The 27,832-nt window shown below is 38.6% G+C and overlaps 1 protein-coding gene across 9 annotated transcripts in view; it reads right to left on the bottom strand.

The window, feature by feature from the left end:
• Positions 1 to 27,832, bottom strand: part of mapkap1 (MAPK associated protein 1) — a 260,057-nt gene that overhangs the window by 61,363 nt on the left and 170,862 nt on the right. For 6 of the 9 annotated variants that reach the window (XM_078226462.1, XM_078226457.1, XM_078226459.1 and 3 more), the window contains one exon: positions 740 to 847. The exons of the other annotated variants lie outside the window; for them this stretch is intronic. In XM_078226462.1, coding sequence (XP_078082588.1) covers positions 740 to 847 — 108 coding nt within the window. The remainder of the gene's footprint in view (positions 1 to 739; positions 848 to 27,832) is intronic. 9 annotated transcript variants of the gene reach the window in all.

Here is a 27,832-nt window from a genome sequence, read left to right as displayed (position 1 = left end):
CAGTTGCTCCAATAAAGGTAACAGCACTCAGTGATTGAAACACAAGAGGAAAAACAAAACCACTGTCAAGGTTAAGCATAATTCTTTGCATGGGTTAGGTTTTAAAAGGTCTACTGAAGGCAAGATCCCTCACTTAAACATTTGTTCCTATTCAAAATGCAAATCTGTTGCACATTTGTCCTAAAATCAATTACGTGCCCCCCCACTCTCCCCAAAACCTTTTTCCAGCTCAATGTATAGTGTTAGCTATTTTCAAGTAAATTAATCCGATCGCAAGCTATCAATGCAATTCCGCCTCTGCAATGGTTAACGCAGGAATTTTGACGGAGGATTTTAGAATTAACCCAGTAGAAGGAGGTTGTTTCAGAACTGAAGTCGCTGATACCAGATTTGTCCTGACATCATGTTGAAACAGAAAAGATAGAATGCAGAGTCAGGATCTGCCAAAGTTTTCTTCAAATTTTCCATTTTTGTAAAGGACTGTCAAGGAATGTGCTCCTTTGGCAATCACAGTAGTTGCAAAGAGACATTTAATATTTTATATCAATGATAGTTATCAAATCCTGACATCTGTATATTGCTTTTTAAATTAGCAGACTTTTAAAAAGTACATTACGTACCTATCCCAAATCTTTATAGTTGGAATTAAAATAGACATTCGACAAACATTTCAAACATGTATATTTCTAATCAGTGTTTTGCTGACATATTTGTTCAAAAGTCAAAAGTTCAAACTTACTGTACTCTCTGACCAGACAGAATTCCAAAGTGCTCTGACTTTCTAAGGTACGATCTAAATCTACAGCTACGTTAGGTTCATTTTGCTTCTCAAGCCGATACTGATGCCCTGGAACGAAAAAAAAGGCCAGCAAATTATGTGAATGAGAAACTTCCATGCTAATTGTGCAGAAAACATAGTTGAAACAATTAAAAATGAGGGTTTAGACTCTCTTTCCAATCCCAATGCAGAAAGTGCCATCGGCTGATTACAGTGCATCAAGCATCTTTTTACTGAAACCAATGGGTTTTTAATTTGTGGTCAAGACCTAAAAAAATCTAAATTTCTTTGTCACTAAGTTTAACTAAGCTGGAAATGCCAGCACAAATTGGCATTTCTGATATGTTATTCAGTAATTTACAGTAGTCTGCAGATACCAAATTAATGCAAGTTTATTTGGAATCTTTCTCCCATCGTTCCGGCCATAAATGTAAAAGCAGATTCTCTGACTACATGTTTTATGCATGTTACAATTCTAATCAAAATTCTTGTTCCCTTCTTCCTCCAATTTATTGACCTACCCATTTTTGTGTAGAATTTAATAGCTATTTATTTACTCATGTATTGTACAATCATCTTTAACAAGTACATACCAAGCTCAAATGTAACATTTTATTTTGTTCCCACAAAATTAATTATTCCTTTTGCATGAACTTTCTCCCTCTCCAGGTGTTGAATTCTTGCTGGGATATGGTTCCATATGTCAGTTGTCCTTTAGTAGTAGCCACATATGAACTTAGGCAATGAGCTGCAGGGGACATAGAACTGGCCGCACATATGCTTTTATAGCAGTGGGGTGCTGGATAGCGATCAGAGACACTATGCTGACGGGTTTTTCTCTTCTCTAGCTCAAAATACAACAGCACATTCTTGAGTTTCTATCACTAATCAATTGGCTGAACACAGACCAGATATCTAGCCCAGTATCTTGGCTGGCAGCCTGAACGGCTCAGCTGCTTAATACCTGAACTGACCAACTCACCAAAGGAGCCTTCTGTGTCTTGTGAAAATTAAGTACAATTCAGATTACAATCTAGCAATACAATCAATTTTTGCAAACTAAGATATGAGCATTTGGTTGTAATGGACCTGTAAAGTTCCAAGTATTGCAGTAATGGCACATGCCCTGCTGCAGTCTGACACTCACGTGGAGTAATGAGGTTGCCACACAGCGTACTGTATAAGACTGTCAGCTAGCCTTAGAGCAGTGGCTCTGAAACTGGGTCCACAGAGACTTCCTTGGGGTCTGCAAAATAATCCAAAAGTGCCAAATGAGGCAGGCTTGGTGAGCTTGGAGGTGGGAGCTGAGTGCAACCGTCACGTGTGCAATGCAGTGTGGGATAGCTGCCTCACCTGTGAGGGGAGCACAGATGGAGTAGCGTTGAGAGCAAATGTGGACAGCAGCATGAAGACTGTCAGAGGTAAACCCACAATTATTAATGTGGGTTATGGGCACCAGATGAATTCACCTTCTCCAATTAAACACTAATATTTAAACTCAAAGAAATACCTGTTTTCCTTTAAGTATCATTAAAGCACTCTTTGCATACAGTACTTTCATATTATAATTACATATGATAATTAGGGCCCCTGATTATTAATCCATTAAAAAGAGGATCCTTCAACCAAAACAGAAGTGGATAATCATTAGTTAAGGACATTGCTGGACTTTAGATAAACAGATGGCAAGCATCAATTAGAAAACATTGAAACTTTTAACCTGTTAGAAAGCTTTGATTGTAACAGACTGTGTGAGAGTAAGTGGTGCAGTTGATAACAACAGTTGTATTTTCCCTCTTGGCACTTGAATTAGAACCTAGTATATACTTTCACGTGAAAGTGACCAGTCTCTGCTTCCACAAGAGGAAAATCAGTTTCCCAGTCTCAACATTGTTTCAGTCAGCACTAACTACAGTGGCACAGTAATGAGCAATCTCACTCATAAGCTATAAAGATGCCAGAATGAGAAGTAGAAAGAAGAAAGCCGTGTAGAAATCGGTGATTATTCTGCAGCTGAGATTGAAGTGCATTGTTGGGGTATTGTGAAGGAAGCTTTATTCTGTAGCTACTCTCTCTCCTATTTGACACTGATAATGGTGCCAGAACTGGAAAAAATGTTTCAATCCACAGCATATTAATATTAGCATAAATATCACCTCAAAATAGAAACTCAAGAAAAGATTCAAAAATTAATATCCCTCAACACATGCTTTTTACCATATGACACTTTTGATTTTTATAATCCAATGCTGGAAAATATGTTTTTTTAAATGTCAGCAAACTTTTCTGTACTGATTCTGAGCTAGTTGCTCTAAAGTCAAATGGATTTAAGCTGTCATTTCCCAGGTGCCATTTATTTAGGCGAGTTCTATTGATTGTTTTCTGTTATTTGCCTACAGGAAATTGAGCTATTTCTAAATGATGATGTTTTACCTATAATAACTCCCCACATCTAAGACAAACATGAACAAGAGTCTTCAAATTGGCTTATTCAGTTATTCACACAGCATTTCCAAACAATTTTGTAACATGATCACAAACTATTTCTATTAGGAGTATTCTTCTTAAATTTCAGTATATTTTTAAAGTATTAAACCCAAAATATTTTATACTGATATAATCCACCATCGTTTAATCACTAAATTACCCAAATATTACCAACTCTGCCCTATTTATGTGTAGTGTAACAATGCTGCTTTAATCTTTGATGGCTACAGTAACACAAGCTGTCTTTGTAAATCAATATAAATTCTGAAAAGTGACAGATCATAATCTGTAAGACACTTTAAGATATTACATGTCAACTGGGGGTTTTACCATTCGAGACAGCAGGCACATTATTGCAATTGTAAAAAAAACCTGTGCATGCATAAACAAGCTACAGCATGAAACCGACAGTGTGAGTGTTTGCAGAAAATGAAAAAAATTCACACAGGCCGAAGCAATGCCTACCCTTTGGAAATTGCTCATCTCTAAATTACTGCAAAGGGCTTGCTTGAAACAGAACAAACGTCACTCGTTATGGTTATATGAGATTACTGGACACATTTAACATAATAAGACACATAGGTAGAGCTGCAAAGTAACTAAAAACCCATCTTTCTTTCCTTTTTCCTTTATTGCATGTAAAGCATCTTTTCCGGCAGCACTCATATTCAACATATTGATTACAAAATGGGATATGCTGCTGCTTGAACCAGTTTTGTACCTTCTGTCTGGGTGTCGAGTTTAGGTGACTCTCCACGTAGGGAAAACACAGAGGTTATATTTTAACAGACTTCACTAAAGAAAATTCTGAAAACATTTGGAAACACAACCAATCAATTCTAATTTTTAAACTTTCACTTTCAGTCAACAACAGAAAAAGGTCCCTTCCAACTTCTATCTTCACCACAAAGTGTTGTTATCTTGTGGTGGTGTCAGGAGCTTTATCTCTCTTTCAACTGACAACACAGACAATTCAGTTAAAATTGGAAAAGAATCCCACTTCAGTTGAGTAAATAAATAATCAATACTCATCTAAATGTAAATGAGAAACTAGCCCCCTCTGATAACAGGGCGCTTATCAAAGATCCAATTTTCTCCAGACAGTTGGATGCAACCAAATCACCATCATCCACTCTTAAACTAATGGATAAAAATCGTACTTAACTGAGCAGATCACCAGAGATCAACTAAGTATCAGATTTTGGCCACTTCACATTTCACTAGGTTGGCTATCACTCACTTTATAAACCCTTTTGGTCAGCTTTTTCCTGTTCAAACCATTGAAATGAGCTGCGGTCGTCTTGTGAATGTGTTAAAAATATTACTTATGAACACTTATAGCCAAAATTGTAAATGATAATGTTGAAAGCTGCTATCTAATATAAATAAACATCTCAGTAAATAAAAACTGTAAATAGCATCCTTTGTGGAATATGGCCAGAAACAGAAGTGTCAAATTTGAGCCCATTTAGATTCCAGTATTCATGCTCCAGGAGTCTAATATTAAATCCAAGGAGCCAACAAGGCTAAAGTGCTGTGTGTCAATATTGTTAAAATTATGTCCCGCTGCTACATGCCGTTAACATAGTTTACAAATATGATCTAACACAGTATTCACACAAAGAATACAGCTAAGGGTTGCTCTTCAATTGCTCAGGCACATCTTATAGTATTTCAATGTCAATGGTCGGCAGAACAAGGAACACAGCCCTGAGATTGATCAGTGGCCCTGTTTTATTTAAGAAATACAGAAATCAGCCCATACAATTAAAATTGGAGTTTGTTTCCTTCTCCAACAGCTACTCATGGACCGATGAACAGTCTGATTCTGGATGCTGAGGGGCATCATGTTCTTCTCCTTGATATTAGTAATATCTTTTCAGAAGTATGATGCACCTGCTATTTATGGGACATTATTGAATTAACTCTAAAATCTGAGAAAACACTCCAGTTTGCACCACTCTGATTCTTGGATTTCCCATTCCACCACCCTTCCAATCTTAAAAAAATAAGTAATTAGTTCAAATTGCAGATGGATAACTTTACTAACTCACGTTCACTGGAAAAAAAATTAGATAAGCACAAGATTTACATGCCTGAGTATTGCTGAAAAAAGAGACACTCTGTCAAAGCATTTCATCTTGCATTCATCAGGATAGCTGCAAGAACGACAAATTTCAAAGGGAACAACAATTTATATTGCAAAAGAAAAAGGATGCGGATTGGTTAGCAAGTCTACTCGCGATATTGCCATGCCGAATGCACCAGGGAGCTATTGCCAGTAAGAGAATCAAGGGGTAGGGGGATAAGATGGGAAAGTGGAGTTGAGAATGATATTAGATCAGGCATGATCTGATTGAATGGTGGAGCAGATTTGATGAGCCAAATAGCCTATATCTGTTCCTACATCTTATGGTCCCCATACTTTTGTTTATTTAAAAAAGGTGCAATGTCTGGATATATTCCTTCTGCCTGTAGAGGGCAGGTCCCTGCAATGAATATATTGCATGGCTAATAACCTTAAATTGATTGCCGGTGTACTCTTTAGCACAGTCGGATTTTTCAGCAGGTGCTGTCCAATCACAGAATCACACCCAACGTCAGACATATGAACAGCTGAAGGGGCATGCTATTTGATACAATTGGCCAGTCATTGAGATGTGTGGGCTATGCACCAGCATTGAAATTCTATATCACATTACTCACTTGTGTGGTAGGGAGAATGTTTTTCTGGCTTCATAGCAGCATCCTGTTGGTGGAAAACACTATTTGTGTTGACACTGCGTAGCAGCATATTGAAATGACTAGCATCACCTGTTGCATCAATTGTAGAGACACTTCATCCTTCCAGGTTAATTAGAGATAGAGTGGGCACTTCTCAGGTCCAAAAGTGGTAGCCTTGGGTCCGTTCATGAGTATGCTTGATATACAGCGAGCAATGATCTGATTGGGGTAGCCACATTATCCCTCAGGATAGTTATGATGCACCCTATTTCGGAGTCAAGTCTGCATGGTGAGCAAATGGCTTGAGGCATATTTACATGATTGCTGATGAGCCCAAAACAGATATTCATCTTTAAAATGGAACAGTCTAACAAGCTCACTTTCCTCAACCTGCTAGTTGAGAAACAGCTCTCATGTGTTCTCTACTTCTGTCTACTGCAAGCCAACCTTCACTCGTAAATTTCAGTGTTGGTGCGATGCCAGGCACATAGGTCTTGCATCTCAATAACCACTGTATTGTATCAAACAGCATGTCCCTTCAGCTGATTGCAACAGGCAGAGTACTGATCGTATTCAACTAACCCATGCTTGCAAAACTCAGAACATAATGCCTAACATTAGATGTGACTCGACGATTGGGCAGTATTTGTTGGAAATCCTGAGTATGCTAAGAATTACATGACAACCAATTTAAAATGGCTTGTGGTGCCACACGCTTATGTTTGCTTGAGCGACATATATTCATATGCAGGGACTGGTCCTCTGCAGCAAGAGGAATATATCCAAAAATTGCATCTTTTTTTGAATAAACAAAAGCATTGAAGCAATAGCTCACTGGTGTATTTACCATGGCAACACCTTGACCAATCAAAGTCAACATGCCAATCAGCATCTCTTTTCTCATTCAATATAAATTGTTGTTCCCTTTGAAATTTGGCATTCTTGCTTCTGTCCTGATAAGTGTAAGATGAAAAGCTCTGACCGCATGTCTTTTTTTTCCCAGCAATACTCTAAGTTCTGTGCTACCAAACAAACTATTTATATGCTTGTTTTAGGCTGGGATAGTACTTCAATCCAGTACATCATGCAGTAAAGCAGGCTGACCATTTTCACTTAAATCCTGTTTTTGTCTCGGTTATAATTAAATTAATCCAAATAACATTTCAAATCTCAATTATTCTGGATGATTGACATTTTATCGTGGATTCCAGTGTAAATCACAAGTTTAGCTAACTGGAGACCCTGGTTAAAACATCTTCAACAGTAATTTATGAACAAAGAACATACATGTACTTTAATGCTTATTTGTTGCAATATAATAATTAAATAAGATAATAATCCATGGCACCAAGCTTTCAGTTTCAAATGAATTATGAAATATTAATAACTCTTGTACTGTATAATGTGCATTGTTGTAAAGTTTCTTCAGACAGCAGATAGCTCTGGAGACACTGCTCTAAAATGTCCCGTGGTTCAAGTCCCAGTGCTGCCTGGAAACAGTAGCAGCCAAATGCATGTCAAGAGATTCACAATGGTTTTGTAAACAATTTTTTGCAAGGTGGCAGCATGGGGAAAGGGTCAAAAATCATCTATTCCGACTCCAAAAAATGCATTAAACTTTAGCTTAGCAAGGCTTTATGATAGTGCCAGAAGAGAAGTTTGGTCAGTTTATTTTCTTTGATTTGCAAGAGAACCAGAATTTGCTTTCAATGTCCTTAGCTATCGGTGCCCCACTTTCTGAATTCAGTTCTATGTCATGGAAACAAAATGCAGAGTGACAGGATTTCCAGTTGTGTCAGGGGTTTCTGACACCTGCTCCAGTGCAGTAAAACAACTCCACTTTAAACCAATTCCAGCTAACATTCTACTGACAGCTGAAGTGATCTGGGCTGAAAACCTAACTCTCAGTAAATCTAATATAATGAATATTTTTAACATACATTATATTGCCTTGGGAAAGATACATTTCATGCTATAAACACTTCTACTCGCTGTGTTAATATCCATGGAAAAAGAAATAGCTTTCACTGTCAAATCAAATACACTCATGATAGTTTGTTTCTGTTTTCCAATCTATTCCAACTACGTGTCATATATCACTATTCTAACTGTATCCAAGTTTGAGACTATGGAGTGCACAGCAAAACAAAGAGCAATTCGTTTAAAATAAAGTGAACATTTGAGATGATGACTTTCATAACCACAGGGTTTTTGTTTAGACAGTCAAAATAGTAGGTAGGTTACCAAGCAGTAATGTTGGTTCTACATGTAACAAATGCAATGTTCTTTTCCTTCTGCAATTAAAGAGGACAATGTGTGGGATCATATCTGGTTAGGTCGAGAATACCAAGCTCTGGAAAACAGAATTGTTAAGCAACCAATCTCTTTTCCTTTGGAATGGGTCTTCGACCACCAAGAACATGCACTTGTTAGGTCCAATTATCAAGAGTAGAAGGAATCTGATAGGAAGTATGAGAGATGAGGTTAAAATTATATGCATAAACAGAAAGGTTTCTTTCCAGCTAGGTTTAGCTTTTGGTAGGGCTGTTGTAGGGTGAATACATTTAGAGAATATGTAGGCAGTGAGGTCAAAATATCCTTCACGCACATTCAACAAACCAGGAAATGTAGTTGCTAATAACGTATTTCTCAAATGGAGTGCCTTAAGAAAGAAAGGCAATATCTCTGTACCTAGCGCATTGTACACTCATTCACCCATCAAATCAGCTTTTTGCTTCCATATGTAGCTGCAAATTTCAGTCGTTTTGGCATCCACACTTGGGTTTGTTTCAATTCGGTAACTTTGTATACAGATGTCTGCAACTCAAAGCTTGTCTGTTACAGTAAAAATGGACACAAAACAAAGAAGAAAATCAGCTGTTTGATAAAAAATTAGCCTGCACTTTAGCAAAGTGCTGGCAGCATAAAATCACTTCTACAGAAATCAGAGCTGCTTAAAAGACCATTGCCTATTGCAAAATATTCAGTGGATAAACATTAACTAATTCAAATTGGGGGTAGAAGAGGAAGAAGCAAAACAGCTTGTGCAGCATTCAATTTTTCTGGATGGAATTCTTGTCTGCTTAACACACAAAACACTGTGTACACTTTTGATCATTAATAGTCTGATTCGGAAGAGATAGATGGCAAATTTATGTGGTTATCTCCGTTAAGTGCTCCAACACATTCAATACTATCTACAAGGCAACCAAATGCTGACAGACACCCTCCTGGTCCAGAAAGGAACACATCTGGTGATAACATTTGTCCATCTTTTAAGAATGAGGTTAAGTTCTAGCTCCAAAAAAAAAACGAGAATTCCAATTGTATATACAGTCTTGAAAATCTTGGCATGCTGATTGTTGATGTCGGCAGAAATGGCAATGGTGAAGGGAGTCACATTTCCAGCGGATGGCAGCAACAATGTTTCTGAGGTACAACTGAATGTGGAGAACAAAACAGGTCAGTCAAGAGTCACACAACCTGTTGCCACCACTGGGCAAAATGCAAACTCTGGAACCAAACAAGACTGCCCTGTGCAATGTCATTCACGAAGGTCAGGCAACACTGCAAGAGAGAAAGAGAGTTAATGTTTCAGGTCGATGACCTTCATGAAGGTTATTGAACTGAAACATAAATTCTAATTTCTCTCTCGAAATGCTGACTGACTTGCTGAACATTCCTGGCATTTTCTCTTTTCATTTCCAGCATCCAGTGTTTTGCTTTTGTAAGATTTTCCTGTTCTCCATGCTGATACCAAACGTAGCTCATCAAAGCAGGCAGAGGGGAATGATAAAAGCAGCCGGGTGCAAAAGATTAACTATTGCTTGACAAAGAGGATAAAGCACAAGATCATGAAAAATGCAAGGAGGAAATTGGATGAAGGCAGAAAAACCTCATGTTGCTGAAGGAGAATAAAAAAACTGCAAGGAAGAAAAATGTGGAGCAGTTGTACATTTTCACAACTGACAAAAGTCAGAGGATAAAAAAGACCAACTGAAAGTTATGGGCTGAGACACTGTACAGCAAAACAATAACAAATATTGTGTTTCAAGGAAAGTCTGCTCTGTTGAGTCACCTTTTAAATCTTTTCTATTTTAAGTAAAGAAAAATCTATCAATACATTTAAAATTCCAGTGACCTCAACATTTACGTGAGCTCAATTCCTACCAACGCCCCCCTACCATGTCTAACTAAAAGGAACATTTTGGTTTTGCAGGTTACTAATTTGAAAGGTTTCTTTGATACCAACATACCGTGGGCGGCACGGTCGTTAGCACTGCTGCTTCACAGCTCCAGGGACCTGGGTTCGATTCCCGGCTCGGGTCACTGTCTGTGTGGAGTTTGCACATTCTCCTCGTGTCTGCGTGGGTTTCCTCTGGGTGCTCCAGTCCAAAGATGTGCGGGTTAGGTTGATTGGCCATGATAAAATTGCCCCTTAGTTTCCTGAGATGTGTAGGTGAGAGGGATTAGTGGATAAAATATGTAGGGATATGGGGGTAGGGCCTGGGTGGGATTGTGGTCGGTGCAGACTCGATGGGCCGAATGGCCTCTTTCTGCACTGTAGGGTTCTATGGATTTATAAAGCAAAATAGTAAATATGACTCAGTTTTACCTTCCTTACAAGTTTGATAATCTTTCTCCAAGAAAAATAGCTGTACCAAAAGTAAATTAGTCTGCACACGCAGGTCTGGCTTTACCTTTTTTGTCAATTCCTTACAATTGGTTTCCTTTACCTTCGATTTTTTGAGTGTTGCAATTCCTTTGTTCCAGTTTGAAAATATATATAAATACATACATAGCGAATAAAGCCAATATCTAACTTCACTCAAGAATAAAGTAAGCAATGCAACCTCGCACACGGCTATGAGAACTTACCCCTCTGGCTACAAATTTTAGTGGAACGTATCCAGGGATGTAATTTAACAACACAAATAAAGCTTTGATTACTCCCTACCTCTCCAGGCACAAAGAATGGCAGATAACCTAAAGGTCAGACACTGGCACCCCTGCACTATTGCGTTTCAATGATTCCAGATTTGCTGCAGTGCAAGCAGTGACTGATATCAGGAATGGGCTAATGCAAGTCATTCAAGGAATTTCTTTCGCCCTCAGTCTTCTTTGCCAGCATTTTCTCCTTTCAGGAAAGGGTGCAGGCCCTTTCCTAGGATAGAAATACAAGGGCGTTGATATCACTGATATCTTTCCCAAGTCAACACTGAGCCTTGACAGTGAACATTTACAGCCTATTTGATCAATCTAAACCTACCTTCAGCATCCCTTCTCGCTCTATTCTTTTTATTTCTTCAACCAGCAATATTTTTTCCATCCTGCCTCTCCTCCACCAACTTATAATACAGATGTGCACACACCATCAATTGGTCATTGTGCATACTGGTTCAAGTAAATAATTTATTTAATACGGGTAGATTTGATCATAAGTTCAGACTAAGTTGTTTAAATGTTGTAAATGATTTGTCAAATATTTTGTTCGAGGGCAACGGTATTTGGATGGTAGTCTTTGATGTACCATGAAAGGACGGGAGTATTAAAAAAAAATCAACTGTGTAGGTTTGCCATTTGGTACTTTAAATGCAACACTCTTCAAACTGAAGTATTCTTCCAACCCAAGATGATATACTTTTGTAAATTAAAAACATATAGAAGATAAAAACTTTTATGCTTATATAAAGCAGATGTTTTAAGTTTAAATTGATGGTATAAAGCATCATTCATGTTTAGAGCAAAGGCAGAATTGATTATGTGCTTGTTCATGACTATGGAAAATGCAGATCATGTCTCTGAAAAAGTTGGCTTACGTACAAAACTGTCTTTATTCATAATTTAACGATTCTTCATAAATCTGTGGATTGCCTGACACTTAAAATAAACTCTTACCACATTTATTAGAATATAAGATGCCATTTAAACCAGTCAAAGCGTACGTACCGTAACTGTTTAGGAATTCAATCAAATATTGTACATACGAGGTGAACTTTAAACTTTGAAAGGAGTCTCTCCAGAGCCACTGGTAAATCAGCTACTATTATACACCCATCCCATTTTTCTTTCCGCTGACTTCAATGAAGAAGAGAATGAGGCAGGTAAAACCAGCCAATTTGCAACAAGTCATTTACACTTCGCAAAGATGAAAGAAGCCCCCAGTACATTTATTACAGAAATTTTCATACACAACATATACACAAATTTAACTTGTTTTTCTCACATATTGCATCATAATTTCTACTCTCCTTTTATATAGCAAAACATTATTCTTGAACCACTTCACCAAAGACTAAGCTACCCAAGATAGAAAAGCTTGCATCTGCACAATTGCAGTTTATACCCAATACTTGCATTTAATGGTCAGAAGTTTATGTCATCAAGAGTTCCTGACCCACACATACCCAATACTTCAGTGATCATTCAGATTTATTGGAATATCTGAGACATACTTTTAACCCAATCTTCATGTGACAAAGAAATTATAAATCTTCAAACACCTTATAACATTTTTCCATATTTGGTTATTTAAAATAGAAGGCATTTCTTAGAGGTTAAAAAATGGTGAGATACGTTGCAGTTTATTTAAAAGTATATTTGCCTCCCAAGCAAAATTTACTATTTTCAAATGGATAAAGTTAGGTTAGGAGTTTTAAACGTGTTGGTATTGTCGAGCTCTAGACAACTTTCAACATTTATTTCTGATTTGATTTGTGAGGCATTTCAAGATCTTCTAAGAAGTATTTTTTGACATTAGTTTGGGATATGATGGGCTGGTCCTGAAATTCTATCACCGTGAGTATTTCCTGGCAGGATGTGGCCAAAATGTGTGGTTATGGTGAGTTTCCATCACCTCTGTAACCATTATAAATTTTAAGCACTGTGAACCAACATGTAATAAATAGACATATCATGACATCATGCGAATACCAAGGACACATTTCCTACATCTGTGTTAAAGTTGGGTGCATGAAGTGGCTCAAGTCCTGGACATTCAACACTGCCAAGAATCATTATGGAGAATTTTAAAAGTGCTTCACCTTCAAAAGTTTTAGTCTTTACCATCTACCTCTTCAAGACAAAACATTTCTGACTCAACTGCCCTCTCCAAGTACTGCTTCATGTCAAAAGCTTCCACTTTGCTCCACAATCCTTAAATACAACTCGGTCATCTGGCTTCGAAACTGCCCTAAGAAATAACACCAATTATATCTCTGTTACTGTGATGGTGACCTATTTTCTCTCCAAACACTTTAGAACATTCAACATGGCTGGCTACTCCATTCCCCTCCACTGTCCCTTCACAACTCTTGCTCGTCTCCAGGTCATCAGCAAATCTGCAGCCACTGCCCAGCGTAAAGATTATATACTTTGCAACACCCATCAACCTTTTGTTTGTTTGCAAATTGTCCCTCAAAAGGTTTTACCTGCAGGAAAGGTGTTAGTTTCCATATCTGTGCCAATCATACCCAGCTGTACAATGAGAACTCTCAATTCTGCAATCCATTCTGTGCTGTCAGGTTGTCTGACATCAAATGCTGCCAGAGGTAAGGTAAATCAGTTATGGGGAGACACTAAAGAAATTGGGGTTGTCCTTGTTAATGCGGAGAAGGCAAACAGATTTAAAGAGGTGTTCAAAATCATGAATGCCCATGATATAGCAAATAAGGAGAAGCTCTTTCTGATGGCAGAAGGATTGGTAGTCAGGGGACACAGATTTAAAGTGACGAGCAAGAAAACAAAGAGCTGAAACAGAGAAACCTTTTTTCAATAAATGACGACTTGGGATCTGGAATGCACCGCCAGAGAGGATGTTGGAAATAGATTCAATAGCAACTTGCAAAAAAGTAATTGGGTGAATACTTGAAGGGAAAAATATTACTAGGGCTCTGGGGAAAAAGTACGAAGTGGGCAATAGTTGCAGCTCTGTCAATGAGTCCACACAGACACTGCGGCCAAATGGCCTGCTTGTGTGCATTCTCTAATTACATGCCAAAGCGTTCTCCAATTAATTGAGAAAATCAAAATCATCTTATTTGGCTCCAACCAGCAACCCCAGTGTGTGCTCCTTTTTGACCTCAAGGTGAGCTTAGAACTCCACATCCTACCTTTTGTAATTACAATTACTTTTACCTGTTCACTGCTGATCTCCAACCTTAGTCATCAGTACTCCTCACCAGCCTTCAACAAAATCTAGATTTTCCATAAACCATCTTTATCATGCTACTTAATTTCCTGTTTCTAAATGCCTCTTGGAGACCTGTCTTTTTGACTGTGCATTTAGTCATCATTCCTGACTCTTATATCCATTCAGTGGCTGCTCTACATTGTACGAAACATCATGGTATATTTTATTATACTGAAAGTATTTTATGAAAAAAGGAAAATTGCTATTTTCAAGGTTTGCAATTTCAGAGCCACAGATTAATGTTGCATGTATTAAGGAAGAAAAGCAGTTCAAAAACTTAGTACTGTATTTAAATGTACAAGTTTCATGATGACTGAAGACCCATTCTGTGCTGGAAATATTGTACAAGCAAACCTTGCAAGTCTATCATAAAGAAATGTGCAGCAGTGAATTTTCGTAACTGAATAATGCATATTCCCACTTTTTCCTTTTGAAATGTTGGCCTGTAGGGTGTCTCACTTCCAAGAAGAACAAATCACTGCATCCTGCCAAAAAAATGCGAAGACACTCACCCCTGGGTACTTAGGTTACTAAAGTCACCATCCCATTTATTTTGAGAGTGGGGTGTTGATGCATTGGGACCGTGCCAGCTCAAATCCTGCCAGGAATAAATTAGTGTCACCACCTGACATAACTTGTATCAATTTTCAATACTACCACTACTCCAAGCTATAAGTAGCATTCATGGGTCTCTTGTCGTCACTGATTCTGCTCCACTTCTTCAGAATGTATTCATCACTCCTTGGTGAACAGTTTCCTTAAATTCACTGGGTCTATTTGTGTGTACTTGCTGGCTGCCACTCCAGGCATAAGTCTATTACTTTCTTCCCCCTTTCTCTCCTATCACCTCTTTCCTCAATAACTCCCCTCTTGTCCCCCACTGCTTTTGGCCCTGATCGTCTCTACATGTCCTGTCATCTATCCACGTCACCTTTAATTTCTTCGCAGTTCCTTTGTTCCTCCACTGATACCCCACCCCATATCAGGAATGATATTTCTTTGACTTCAATGCACCCACAAACAAGGTTCTTGTTATCCACAGCCCTACTGTTGGTTGCAGTGACATCCTGGCTTTGACTGAAATTGAAGTGGCAATATCTTGTCTCTTTCTGAAGCTTCTCAATCTGGCTACATTTTCCACAAGCTTATCCATCCAATCTGCCTTTGTAGAAGCAGAATTCAAACTATACTTTGATCTGTCCCCACTCATCTGGCATCTTCTTAAACTATGAGCACCTTATCCTGCCGAGCTCAGGAAAGGACATGGAGAAAGATGGAGATGGTTTGGCTCCACTTTTATCTATGCAATTATAGAATTAGTAATGGCATCTCTTCCTATCTCTGCATTAACACTTTGGGAATGCTTCAAGGATCCATCCTTCGACACATGATCTTCCTTGTCATAGATGCTCCTTGGTGGCATCATCTATAAACATAACAATAGCTTTCTCAAGTACATGGAGGACACCTAGCTCTACTCTTCCACCATCCCTCGTGAAAACTCCACTGTTTCCTTGTCAGACTGTCTCCCCCACATCCAATCTTCGAAAAACTGTAACTTCCTCCAGTTAGGCACAGAGAACGCAAAGCAAAGGTTAGGCTTTGCTATATGTATCTTATCTCCACCATGTCACAATCCCCAGTGACTTTATGGGCTGAGTGTTTTTTTCTCATCTGTAATATTGTGCTTGGAACAGAAAATGCAACACTGAAATTTTAGAGCTTTTAATATTATTACATAATTAACACAAAAAATGAAACTGACTGCCAAAATCAACATTTCATCCCTCACAAAAAAGCCAACCCTGAACACTTGCTTGGCAAAGAAATCCACAAAAAAGCAAAGTATTTTATGACTCGGAAGCAAAACACTGCAGAGGCTAGAAATCTGAAATAAAAACAGGAACTCGGGTCTGATGAAAGGTAACAGATCTGAAACATGAACTCTGTTTCGCTCTCCACAGATTCTGCCGGACCTACTCGTATTTCCAACATATATTTCTTTAAAAAAATATTTAACCTTTCTAAATCAAAAACCAACCCTACAAAATATTGGCCGGAATTCTCCAGCTGCTTACACCGGCAGAATCTTGTGACCCCACCGAAGGTGCACTCTTGCCGTGGGTTTCCCGGGGGCATGGGGTGCAGTCAATGGAATGGCGCACCACCTCCCACCATGAGAAACACGCTGCAGGGAGGCCAGAGAATTTCCCCCCATTATTGTGGAACAGGTTGACTATAGTAACACCATGCTAAAACTTCAAAACTATAATGTTTCATGCCCGACTGGTAAAGAAATCATAGGTTTAGGGGTACTAATGGACAATTGAAATCATCACAAACAAGCAGATTTCCTATCTGTGGTGTGTGCAATTCCTTAATTCCCCCAGTCATGCTCAACTGATGTGCGTCCAGCTATTTGGGTACACATGAAACCTCATCTCTCCGACCAGCACTTAAAAAAAATACCTGAAATAATTAGCAGACATCTGTTATTGTTCCAAATTGTGCTTTACTTGGCATTACACCAGCATTTCCCTGCGTACTGGTTACATTCTTTTCTACAATACTTGTTGCCATAATGATAACTTTTGTCCCTCTGCATTATATTTGTGCAAGTAGGGTCAGCAGCAGGACAAAGGGGAGGGGTTTAGTTTTTCTCAGGAACACTTGTACACCTTGAAACAACTAGCTTTAAGTTACCATTAGCAAATGGCTGGGAAACAGTTGACTGACCACTCTCTTGTCAAAATGGAGTGTAGAACAAGAATCAGCAAGTTATATACATTATTCCCAACATTAAAGTTAAAAACTTCAGTGTATATCAATGCACACTATCAGGAACTATTTCCCATCACTGAATGATATTTATGTAGACATTCTATTCTTCCAATATTTGAAAGCACTTCAAACAATGCATTGCATGACCTTTTACTGCATTATACAATCAAACCATTGTTTTTAGAATGCCATGGTAAAATATAGAATTAGACTTATTCTATTTACATATAGAAATATTTCTAAATACAAAAGAGAAAATGCTTTATCAATCTTTGCATTCTTCAATTAGGAGTGTGGGTCACATTATACACCACATTCCTTATCACTATGTAGTTAAGGACAGCACTTCTGTTTAAGTAGTAAACCATTTTCCACCCGTGACTGCCAGGAAAGCTATCAACCAAAAACCTGAACATGTCCACTGAGACAAGCCTCTTTGGATTTATCCAACGTGACTGCTTCTAATTAAATATCTGCCGTAACAGCTTCCTTTGCACATTCATCTTATGCTGTAGAAAAGAGATCATTGCAGTCGGGTAGCGTTGTTCACTTTTTATTTAAACTTCGCCCAAAATTCTGGCACAAGACATGTAACCTACAATGATGCAGTGCTTCAATTAACCCCCTACTGCTTTTCCTGGTGATATTGTTGTTGTTTATAAAATTGCCGTATATAGCAATGGTAGTTACAAATTCTTTGTCCTTTCCTTCAGAACTAGGATGTTAAAATAAATACAAAATATGAATTCAGGAATAATAAAAATGGTAAACAAAGTGCAGAATTAAACCAAGTGCCAAGCATATAATTTAATTTCAGAGTTTTAAAATCATCTGATCCAATACAATTTTCAAATAACACTTGCAGGTACAATTACATTTTCAGGTTTATAGTTAAATTGAGTGTTGAAAGAAATTTGCTTTTCTACACAAGTATTCACACTATCCCCATACAAAGTACACCCTCAAAGCAAAGAAAATACAGCACATGGCCCACAATTGCAACTGGGCCACACTCTAAATATGCATTTTATATTGCTCGAGGAGTCATGGTAGATAGAATTTATAAGGGTCATTATTCAGTTTATGGATACATGCACATTAATTTTGAAAGCTCAGCAAAACAACAATTTGGGAGAAATGCAAGTATTCCAGTATAAACTTTTGCATTGAATGTTTTTGACCACTACCTCAAAACACAATTTTCTCAGTTAAGGGAGGCAGTACAGTTACAAATGAATAATTTGCAACATTGGATGCATTCGTTGCAATCTTCCAAAATTCCCTAGATTCTGGAACCATCCCAGTGGATTGGATGGCAGCAAATGTAAAGCTGCTACGCAGAAAAAGGAACAGAGAAAATAAGGAACTGCAGATCAGTTAGCCTGTCATCAATTATTAGAGAAATGCTGGAATCCAATATTAAGGAAGTGGCAAAATTGTAAGCAAAAATCATAATGTGATTAGGCAAAATCAATGTCATTTTTATGAAAGGTGTGGCGGGGGGCGTATTTGAGAAATCAATTAGGAGTTTTTTGAGGCAGGTTAGATGAAGGGGAACCAGTATATATGCCTATCAAAAATCTATTGCATAGGATGCCAAATGAAAGGTTGCTGCACAAGAAAATGGCTCATGAAGTTGGGGAAATATTAGCATGGATACAGGATTAGCTAAAGGACAGAAAATAGAACAGAAGGCTGTGGAGGCCAGGTCAATGAGTGTCTTCAAGACAGAGATAGATAGATTCTTGATTAATAAGGGGATCAGGGGTTTTGGGGAAAAGGCAGGGGAATGGGGATGAGAAAAATATCAGCCATGATTGAATGGCAGAGCAGACCCGATGGGCCGAGTGGCCTAATTCTGCTCCTATGTCTTATGGTCTAAATAGTGTGTGTAAATAAATAATCAGATCATTTTTAGGTTGGCAGGCTGCTACTTGCGGGGTGCCACAAGGATCAACGCTGGAACTTCAGATATTTACAAGTTATATTCATGATTTAGATAAAGGGGAGAGTACAATGCATCCAAGCTTACTAATGACACAACACGAGGAGGGAAAGTGTCTGTAAAGGAATATAGCCAGGTTAACTAAGCGAGCAGGAGGGTAACAGATAGAGTAAAATGTGGGAAAATGAGAGGTTATTTACTGTTAGAAAAAGAATCAAATCGTGAAAAACTATTAAATGCTGATGTTCAAAGGACCTGGACGCCCTTGTACACAAAACAGAAAGTTAACATGCAGGTACTGCGGGGGGCTCGGTGGCACAGTGGTTAGCACTGCTGCCTCACAACGCCAGGGACCTGAGTTTGATTCCCGGCTTGGATCACTGTCTGTGTGGAGTCTGCACATTCTCCCTGTGTTTGCGTGGGTTTCCTCCCGGTGCTCCGGATTTCTCCCACAATCCAAAGATGTGCGGGTTAGGATGACTGGCGATAATAAATTGCCCCTTAGTGTCAGGGAGATTAGCAGGTTAAATATGTGGGATTACGGGCATAGTCCTGGGTGGGATTGTGGTCAGTGCAGACTCGATAGGTCGAACGGCCTCCTTCTGCACTGTAGAGATTCTATGAGATACAGCAAGCAATTAGTAAGGCAAATGGTACTTCTAGGGGTTTGCAGCACAAGAGCAATGAGGTTGCTACAATTTTACAGGACTTTGGTTGGAGCATACCTGGAGGACTGTATACAGTTTTGCCTTACGGGTGGTACAACAAAGGTTCACTAGACTGATTTGTGGGATAAGAGGACTGCCCTGTGAGAAGTGATCGAGTAGAATGGGCTGATAATCTTTGGGGTTTAGAAGAATGAGAAGTAGTCTCACTGAAACACAAGATCCTGGGAAAGCTTTAGAGAGTACATGCCGAGAAGTTGTTTCACGGGACTGAAGAACCTAGACCTCAGTGGCAGTCTCAGCCATTTAGGATTGAGGAGGAGAAATTTCTTCACTCAGAGACAGGTGAATCTTTGAAATTCTTTACCCCAGAGGGCTGTGGATGCTCAGTTGCTGAATATACTCAAGACTGAGACTGACAAACTTTTAGACTAAGAGAATCAAGGGAGACGAGTTGAAATCAAGAGCAGTCACCATTACTAAAAAGTGGAAGGATCTCCAGGGGTAGTATGGTCTACTCCTGCTCCTATTTTTATATGAAATAATGACAAAATAAAATAGTCTTTAATAAAATATGGAAAATTTGAAGCTATTGCCTTTGGTCCCTGCCACAAACTCTGTTCCCAAGCCATTAACTTCATCCCTCTTTGCAACCTTGCTGTCATGCTCGATGCTGAGGTGTGCCTTCGACCATATGTCTATGCCATCACTAAGAGCGCCTATGTCCACTTCCATAGTTCAACTCCATCCCTGCCTCAGTTCATCTGCTGCTGATGCCCTCATCCATGCCTTTGTTACCTCAAGATGTGATTATTTCAACACATTTGCACAGAATATGCTCTGCAAATTCGAGGTCATCCAAATTTCTGCTGCCCCCTAACTCACACTAGGTCCTGTTCTCCCATCATCCCATTGCTCGTTGGCCTGCATGGTCTCTTGTTCTGTCAATGCTTTGATTTTTAAATTTTCATTCTAGTTTTCAAAAATATCTAATGTCCTCGCCCTTCCTCATCTCTATAGTTCTTTCTGCCATACAACAACAAATAAAATCAACTTCATTCTTCAATGTTCATTCATAGCAATTGGGTTCTTTCAATCCCAAGTTATTCAGTTCAGTAGCTGTAGATATCAGAATTTCTCCAATTCTGGTCTCTTGAGTATTCTCAATTTCCATTGCTTCAACACTGGTGCTGGTGCTTTCGTCCATGGGAGGTCCTACAGCTCTGGAATTCCCTCTTGAAATCTTTCCACTTCTCTCATTCCTCCTTTAACAAACTCTTTAAAACCAAGCTTTCAGTCATCCGCCTCAAGATGCCCTTATGTGGCTCGATGTTAAGTTCCTGTGAAGCGTCTTGGAATATTTCACTACGTTCCAAAGGTGCTTTACAAGCTGCTGTTGTTGACGTCATGTCTGACAGGTTTCCAGATTGGATTTGTTATGCATGCCAATTTTATTTGATGCCCAAATCAAAATATATTCAGGGCTCCCCTGATGGCAAGCCATTCACTATTTGAAACCATTAGGGAAGGGATAGTGGGAATGGAGATTCCAAAGAAAACAAATCTAACGCCTTAGCAGCAATGCAAGGAAATGAAAACCCTGGCAGGAACCCTCTATTCTGCTATCAACACATTAATAATTCATCACTTTTTCAGCAACTTCCTTAAAGTCTCCACTGCTTGAAAGGGCAGACCGTAAAAACCAACCCAACCCTGATCCACTACAATGAGCTGCTGATTTAAAATGGTGGAAAATTCCCAAAATGATTTTATTAATTGTAACTATGGTTAACAAACAATTGAAAATATATACACGCAGTTAACAATGCTGCCATTAAAATGTATGTTTTTTTGTAAAATGTACTACACTTCAATCTTAAAGTGCAATTCATACCTACAACAGTGTTTTTGCACCAAATATTGATGTAGAAATAAGTTCCTCGGAAAAGGTTTTGTTAGAAAAGCCTGATTTTAAACTTTATAATTCAGCGCATCTACATATCATGGCGTGATGGAGGTTACTTGCATTCCCTGCAGTTTCAAAGTTTTGCTCTGCTTCATTGATGAGTTGCAATTAATTAAAGGACACTTTGTTCAGTTATCCGAGACTTCAAACTGGTGGAATTCATGGCAAGTTTTGAAAGCATAAGGTAATGGACCAAATATCCTTGAACAAATGCACTTCAGCCAGCAGTAAAAGGAAAAATATGTCAGCCTCTTATAAGCTGAAGATTGTGGGCCATTTTACTGAGATATTTTCACAAGAGTGTATCTGAGCAAATGAAAAAATATAACACCACCACACTTGTTTGGTCGTGCATTTGCTGCAAACTTATATATACAATTAATACAATGCTTTCTATGCCAACACACTTGTCTATCAGCTGTCAAAATCACTTTTGAAGATTAAGAATTTGAGTTTGCTTTATTCCCAGACTAAATATTTTTCCAGTGTCAGCAGCTCCAAACTTTGGTCAAAATAATTTTTGATAGCCAAAAAGGAGCCAATTGGGTGGTCAACAATTAAAAAACATTTTTAACCGGAATGTCTAATATAGTCGCTCACAATCTACAACAAATGCAATTACCACTTCCTAAAAGTATCCCAAAGTTATTCTAAATGCCGAGGAAAGTTTGTTCCAGCACATAGAACTCTGCAGGAATTTCAGTGTCACAGAGTATTGACAGTCAAGAAACTGGTAATGAGATGAGAATTCTGAAGTGTCAACTTAAAGAAGGTCATTTGATCACCAAAGAGTACAGAGTTCATAGAATGCTTTACAAGAATAAAAGTTTGTTGCTTGGGATTGTCAATTAAATCAGCACTCTCTCTCAAACACAGAAGTTCAGAAATCAAAAAAGTCACCTTCATAATAGGAAATAAAAGTTAAACAAATTCACTTTTGTTAACAAGAGGATCAATAGCAAGTGTGGAGAAAGATCTCTGACAATGGATTGAAATATTTCTGACTACCAAAGGCACACATTGAAGAGGAAAAGAAAACTTCGAACTCATGAAGAAAATTCAATGCAGACCATTTAAAACACAATGGGCTAGACCAGAAATTCCCGCCCGAGGTCAATGGACATTTCTGTTGTCCGCCCCTCGCCCGCTCCGATTCTGTCGCGGGTGAGGCGGTAGAATTCCAGCGAATAATTTTCAGCAAATGACATGTCTCATGTTAATAAGATTTAGCATTTTCATTCATGTATGTGGTGTACATGGGTTACTCAAGTTAGCTGAACTAATTTGGTCGATCTTTACACCAGTATGATCATTTTAAACTTGAATTAATTCAAGTACTTAAACAGAAGATCATCTTACGAATAGATGAATCATTAAGGATATACAATATTTTCTACACCTCTTCACTTTTTGCACACTTCATCATTTTCTTCCTTTCACCTGAAGGACACACAAGTGAGATATGGCCTTTTCAATGACAGAAGACACACTCGCTTTAGAGAAAAACTGCTGGTCTTTGCCTGAACTATTGAAGCTCGAGTGTGACCAGTCGATTTGATTTTTTAAAAAATGCTTAAATTACTTTTATAAAGCCATTACACAGCCATTCATTAACAAGTTATCAGTCATCTGAAATTAAAAGTTTCACACATGTCCAATTCAAATTTGTTTCTTTCCGCATTTCTCCAATACCATACCAACATCATATTCCAATCTGGGACCCACCCATTTTATTTGCAGGCATGTAAAACCTTCTAAAACTATTGCTTGCTTTTCAGTTTTGTGATCATAGAAACCCTACAGTGCAGAAGGAGGCCATTCGGCCCATCGAGTCTGCACCGACCACAATCCCACCCAGGCTCTACCCCCACATATTTACCTGCTAATCCCTCTAACCTACGCATCCCAGGAATCTAAGGGGCAATTTTTAACCTGGCCAATCAACCTAACCCGCACATCTTTGGACTGTGGGAGGAAACCAGAGCACCCGGAGGAAACCCACGCAGACACGAGGAGAATGTGCAAACTCGACACAGACAGTGACCCGAGCCGGGAATCGAACCCGGGACCCTGGAGCTGTGAAGCAGCAGTGCTAACCACTGTGCTACCGTGCCGCCCTACATGAGGCATTAAATTAAGTTAGTGCAATTGATAAAGAACAGCAATTATTCATTCTGTAACGTGCCAAAATACCAATCCGTATTATTGTCAATAGGTATAAGTTACATTTCAAAACAATTTTTGAAATAGCTTTACAGATACATTTGACTTTGCTCTTGAAAAATGTTACTAATGCTTTCATTATACACTAAAATTAGCTCTAGTCAATATTCGAATTTGAAAAATTATTTCTATATGGAATGTAGTATTTTCATTTGATGTAACCTTATGCACTAGTATTGCAGAATGCAGAATTTACTCATTACTAAAAATTGGTTTCACCTACTTTCTGTAGCCACTCAAAGCAATTGTGCTGTGCTGCAATTCCAGAAATAGTAACCAGCAAAATAAAAATAAATCAACTGAAATTTCACTGGATTGAAATGCACAGGTTAAGTAATGTTTTTCTGGTCATAGCTGAGAGCCCTCTAATGCAGACAAGAACTGTTTAAACATTACCCTGGCACGATGAACTAATCTCTCCCTTGCTAGTGAGATAATGTGACCCCCAGAATGCATAAAGTCACCCAAAAAGCGAACAAAAGCAGCTCTCAAAAATACAGAATCATTCATCGAAGCTAACGACTTGTTCATTATGAGTGATGATGGATAAAGACTTCTCATGCTGAGATGAAATCAAGATTTATATGCATTGCTTCCTCCTGCAACTTGTGGGAAGATCATCATCATTTAATTCTATCTCTGCGGCCAGTGATGGGCATCCAGAGAGCTGGTTATCAAACGGCGCAGTCAGCTGGCAAAATCAGAGCGTGCAGTTGGCACATCTGGACTGCAATGCCACAGCTGAGGGTGAACAATGGCTCTTGGCAAGTGGCCAAATTGCTTGCAGACGCTAGCAGGTTTGATCCACAACCACCCTACCAGCTTTTTATGTGAATCAGATTTCAGAGTGTTAAATGCTCCTCTGCCATTTTTTACAGCTCTTATCGGTCCCACCGAATATGGCCTTGAGACAGCTCATCCATGTCTTTTTCTACTTTATCTATTCAAACTTTTAATAAAACTTCACATTTCATCCCCAGATAGTTAATTAAATCTTTGACAGACTGTACTCCAGAAAAGACTTTTCAAAAGAAAAATGGTTGGAAATCCACTTTTATAATCTGATCGCATTTTGTGGATGAGGTTTCAATGTTAAATCTTTCAGCACAAGAACTCTGCTTGGTTTTAACAGACAGAAACTTGAGAATATTAGAAACCATTAACTCAAGCAAGAATGGAGCTGTAAGCTTTAGGCACCCGATTGCGAGAAAGGTTCAATCGAGTGTTTCATTTGAAATTTCAGTGGTGTACAGAATATGAAAACTGCAACTCTCTACATAAAAATATCTAAAATAGACACAACTTTGTCCACAGCTGGACAGTTTGACATGTCGTAGCAGCTGATAATATTTTACTATTTCATATTCTGGTGTAGAAGATGAATAATATTCATACGGAAAATGCTTTAAAAGATTTACCAACTCTTGGTTTACACATTAAAAAGGCTAGAAGAGTTCAAGAGTAAATTTTAGATGCTCAGCAAGTCTTTTTTTAAAAAAAAGTCTGAATTCAGAATTCATATTTTCAGACCCTAATGTACAGCCCTGAAGGCTATCCATCTGCTGCATTAAAAAGTCAAGCCGACGTGCTCTGATGACATTGACTAGGGGATCCCCATGGAATGCATCCACTACCTAGCACTAACAACATTGCAGTTGGTACGTTTCCAGACCAATCAGGAGTGGTCTTTTAAACTCAGTCCCCACAGAGATTTTAATAAGTCTTCGCAAAATCTCTGCGGGGATCACATTTTTCTAGGTATTTTTTGAAAAACAGAAACCAATTAGTCTTGAAATGAACCAACTATGCCACCAACAATGCCAGCTCGTGGACATGGTCTATTGGAATCCCCTTGATGGCTGTCAGAGCAAGCCAGTTTGCTTTTTTAAAATTCAGCCATAAAAGATCGACAGAACAGCTTGCAAGATTTTTTTAAAAATTGAATGAAATACTTTTCCTGATTTTACATTTACTTTCAAACATCTCAGCACAACGAATGAGATTCTAATTTCATTGTATGACAGTCACTGTTTGGAATGTATAGGTGAACCATTAATAGCAAAATTGAGATAGCTTCATTAAGAGCTTATTACTTTATTGCTACCAATATCCCAACTTCAAGATTATCTTCCCATTTTGCAATGGTCATCAATGGTAATGGATCGATATTACTGAGTACTAAATAGTACCCACACTGCCAAAAATAATTGTAAATGATGGTATTGGAATACCAGTATAATATAGTTAGAGTTAATCGCACAAATGGAGGCCATTGTGTCTGCTGCACCTGCTAACTCTTGAACCAAAACTGTCAACAAAAAACTAATTTCCCAGTTCTTTACCTCATATTTTATATTCTTCCTTTTCAAATATTTATCCAATTTCATTATAAATACATAATCTCTGCCTGAGCAGCAACCTGTGGTAAGCCATTTGATGCACTAACAGACTGGGAAAAATATCTTTAATTTCCCTCTTCATTGTCTGGTATTAATCTCAGCTAACCAAAGAAAATAATTTTGTGTTATTTACCCTCCTGGAACCTTTCAGAATTTGAAAGTCTTAGATCCCATATGTCATGTGATATTAAGCTACAAGAAACAGAAAGTCTTGGGTTTAATTCCCAGTTTGTTAGCTCAGTTCTCACTGGGAGTGGAGGGGGGCGAAAGGAAGAAATACCAAGTATTCCATCTCTGATTGCTATTCAGTGATCCCGTTGTGAAGTTCATGTAAAAATGGCTAAGAACAGGTTACGGCTTTGTGTTCTTGTTCATGGCACGTGTTAAGCTCTCACAACTTAATTCCCACTGAAGTGCTGACTACCAAATTTCCTTTCTCGGACCCAATACTTGCAGACATTGTAGACGATTCCCCCCATCAATGACCACAGGTTCAATCACACTTTTCGCGACCTCATCATTCTATCCGACCCTAAACTAAGCTCCCGGCATCTTAGCCATACCATTATAAAGAGCATCTCATTCCACCTTCATAACATCGCCCATTTTTTTCCCTGGCTTTGCCCATCTGCTACTGAAATTCTCATCTATGGTATTGTTACATTTACACTTGCCTATTCCAATGCTCTCCTGGACAGTTTCTCATCATCCACCATCCATAAATGTGAGCTTACCAAGCTCTGCTCCCCATATCTAATCCCACACAAGTCCTGCTCACCCATCACACCCGAATTTGCTGACCAACATTGGCTCCTGATCCTCCAACACCTCAAATTTAAATGCTGATCCTTCTGTTCAACTCTCTCTATGAACTTCATTGCAACCCTTCCTCTGGCCCTATAATTCTACAATTTTATGCAGATATGTATTTCCCACTTCCATTGCCCCATCATTGGTGACTGTGCATATGACTGTCTAGGCACCAAGTGCTGGAATTTCCTCTCCAAACATTTTCATCATTTTTTGCTGTTTTTAAGCTCCTCCTTTGAACTTAACTGTTTGACCAAACTTTTAGTCACTTACCCTAGTATTTTCTGTTTGTTTGTGTCACTTTTTGTCATGTGACATACCATGAGGCACTTTACTAAATTAAAGGCATCATATAAATGAAAGTTGTTGTTGCTGTAGTTGTGATACCTCAGGATAGACTAGCTTGCTGATATTCAACAGCAAAAACTTGCATCTATATAATGAATTAACATTCGAAGATGCTTTAGAAGAGCATTAGGAAGTTTAAATTTGACACCAAGCCAAATAAGGAGCCATTAGGGCAAGGATGGTCACAAGTTTGATCAAAAAAGGAGGTTTTAAGGAGCATGCTAATGAAGAAAAAAAAGTAGAGAGGCAGAGAAGTTGAGAAAGGAAATCCCATGGCCTTGACTCTTGGCAAGTGAAGGCAGGGTGGACTGATTAAAATCAGAGATGCTCAAGAGGCCAAGACTGAAGGAGCAGTCATACCTTGGAGGATGTTAGGGCCGGAGGATGTCACAGAGATAGGGAGGGTGAGGTCTTTGAGGCATTTACAGACAAGGCTGAGAGTTTTAAATTTAAGGCTTGGCTTATTAGGGAGCCAACGTAGGTCAGCACGTACAGGGATAAGGATGGGCAAATGG

The sequence above is a fragment of the Mustelus asterias genome, chromosome 13 (assembly GCF_964213995.1).
Source record: "Mustelus asterias chromosome 13, sMusAst1.hap1.1, whole genome shotgun sequence".
NCBI lineage: Eukaryota > Metazoa > Chordata > Chondrichthyes > Carcharhiniformes > Triakidae > Mustelus > Mustelus asterias.
The sequence above is the reverse complement of the archived record's forward strand: the minus strand, read 5'-3'. Positions and strand labels throughout refer to the sequence as shown.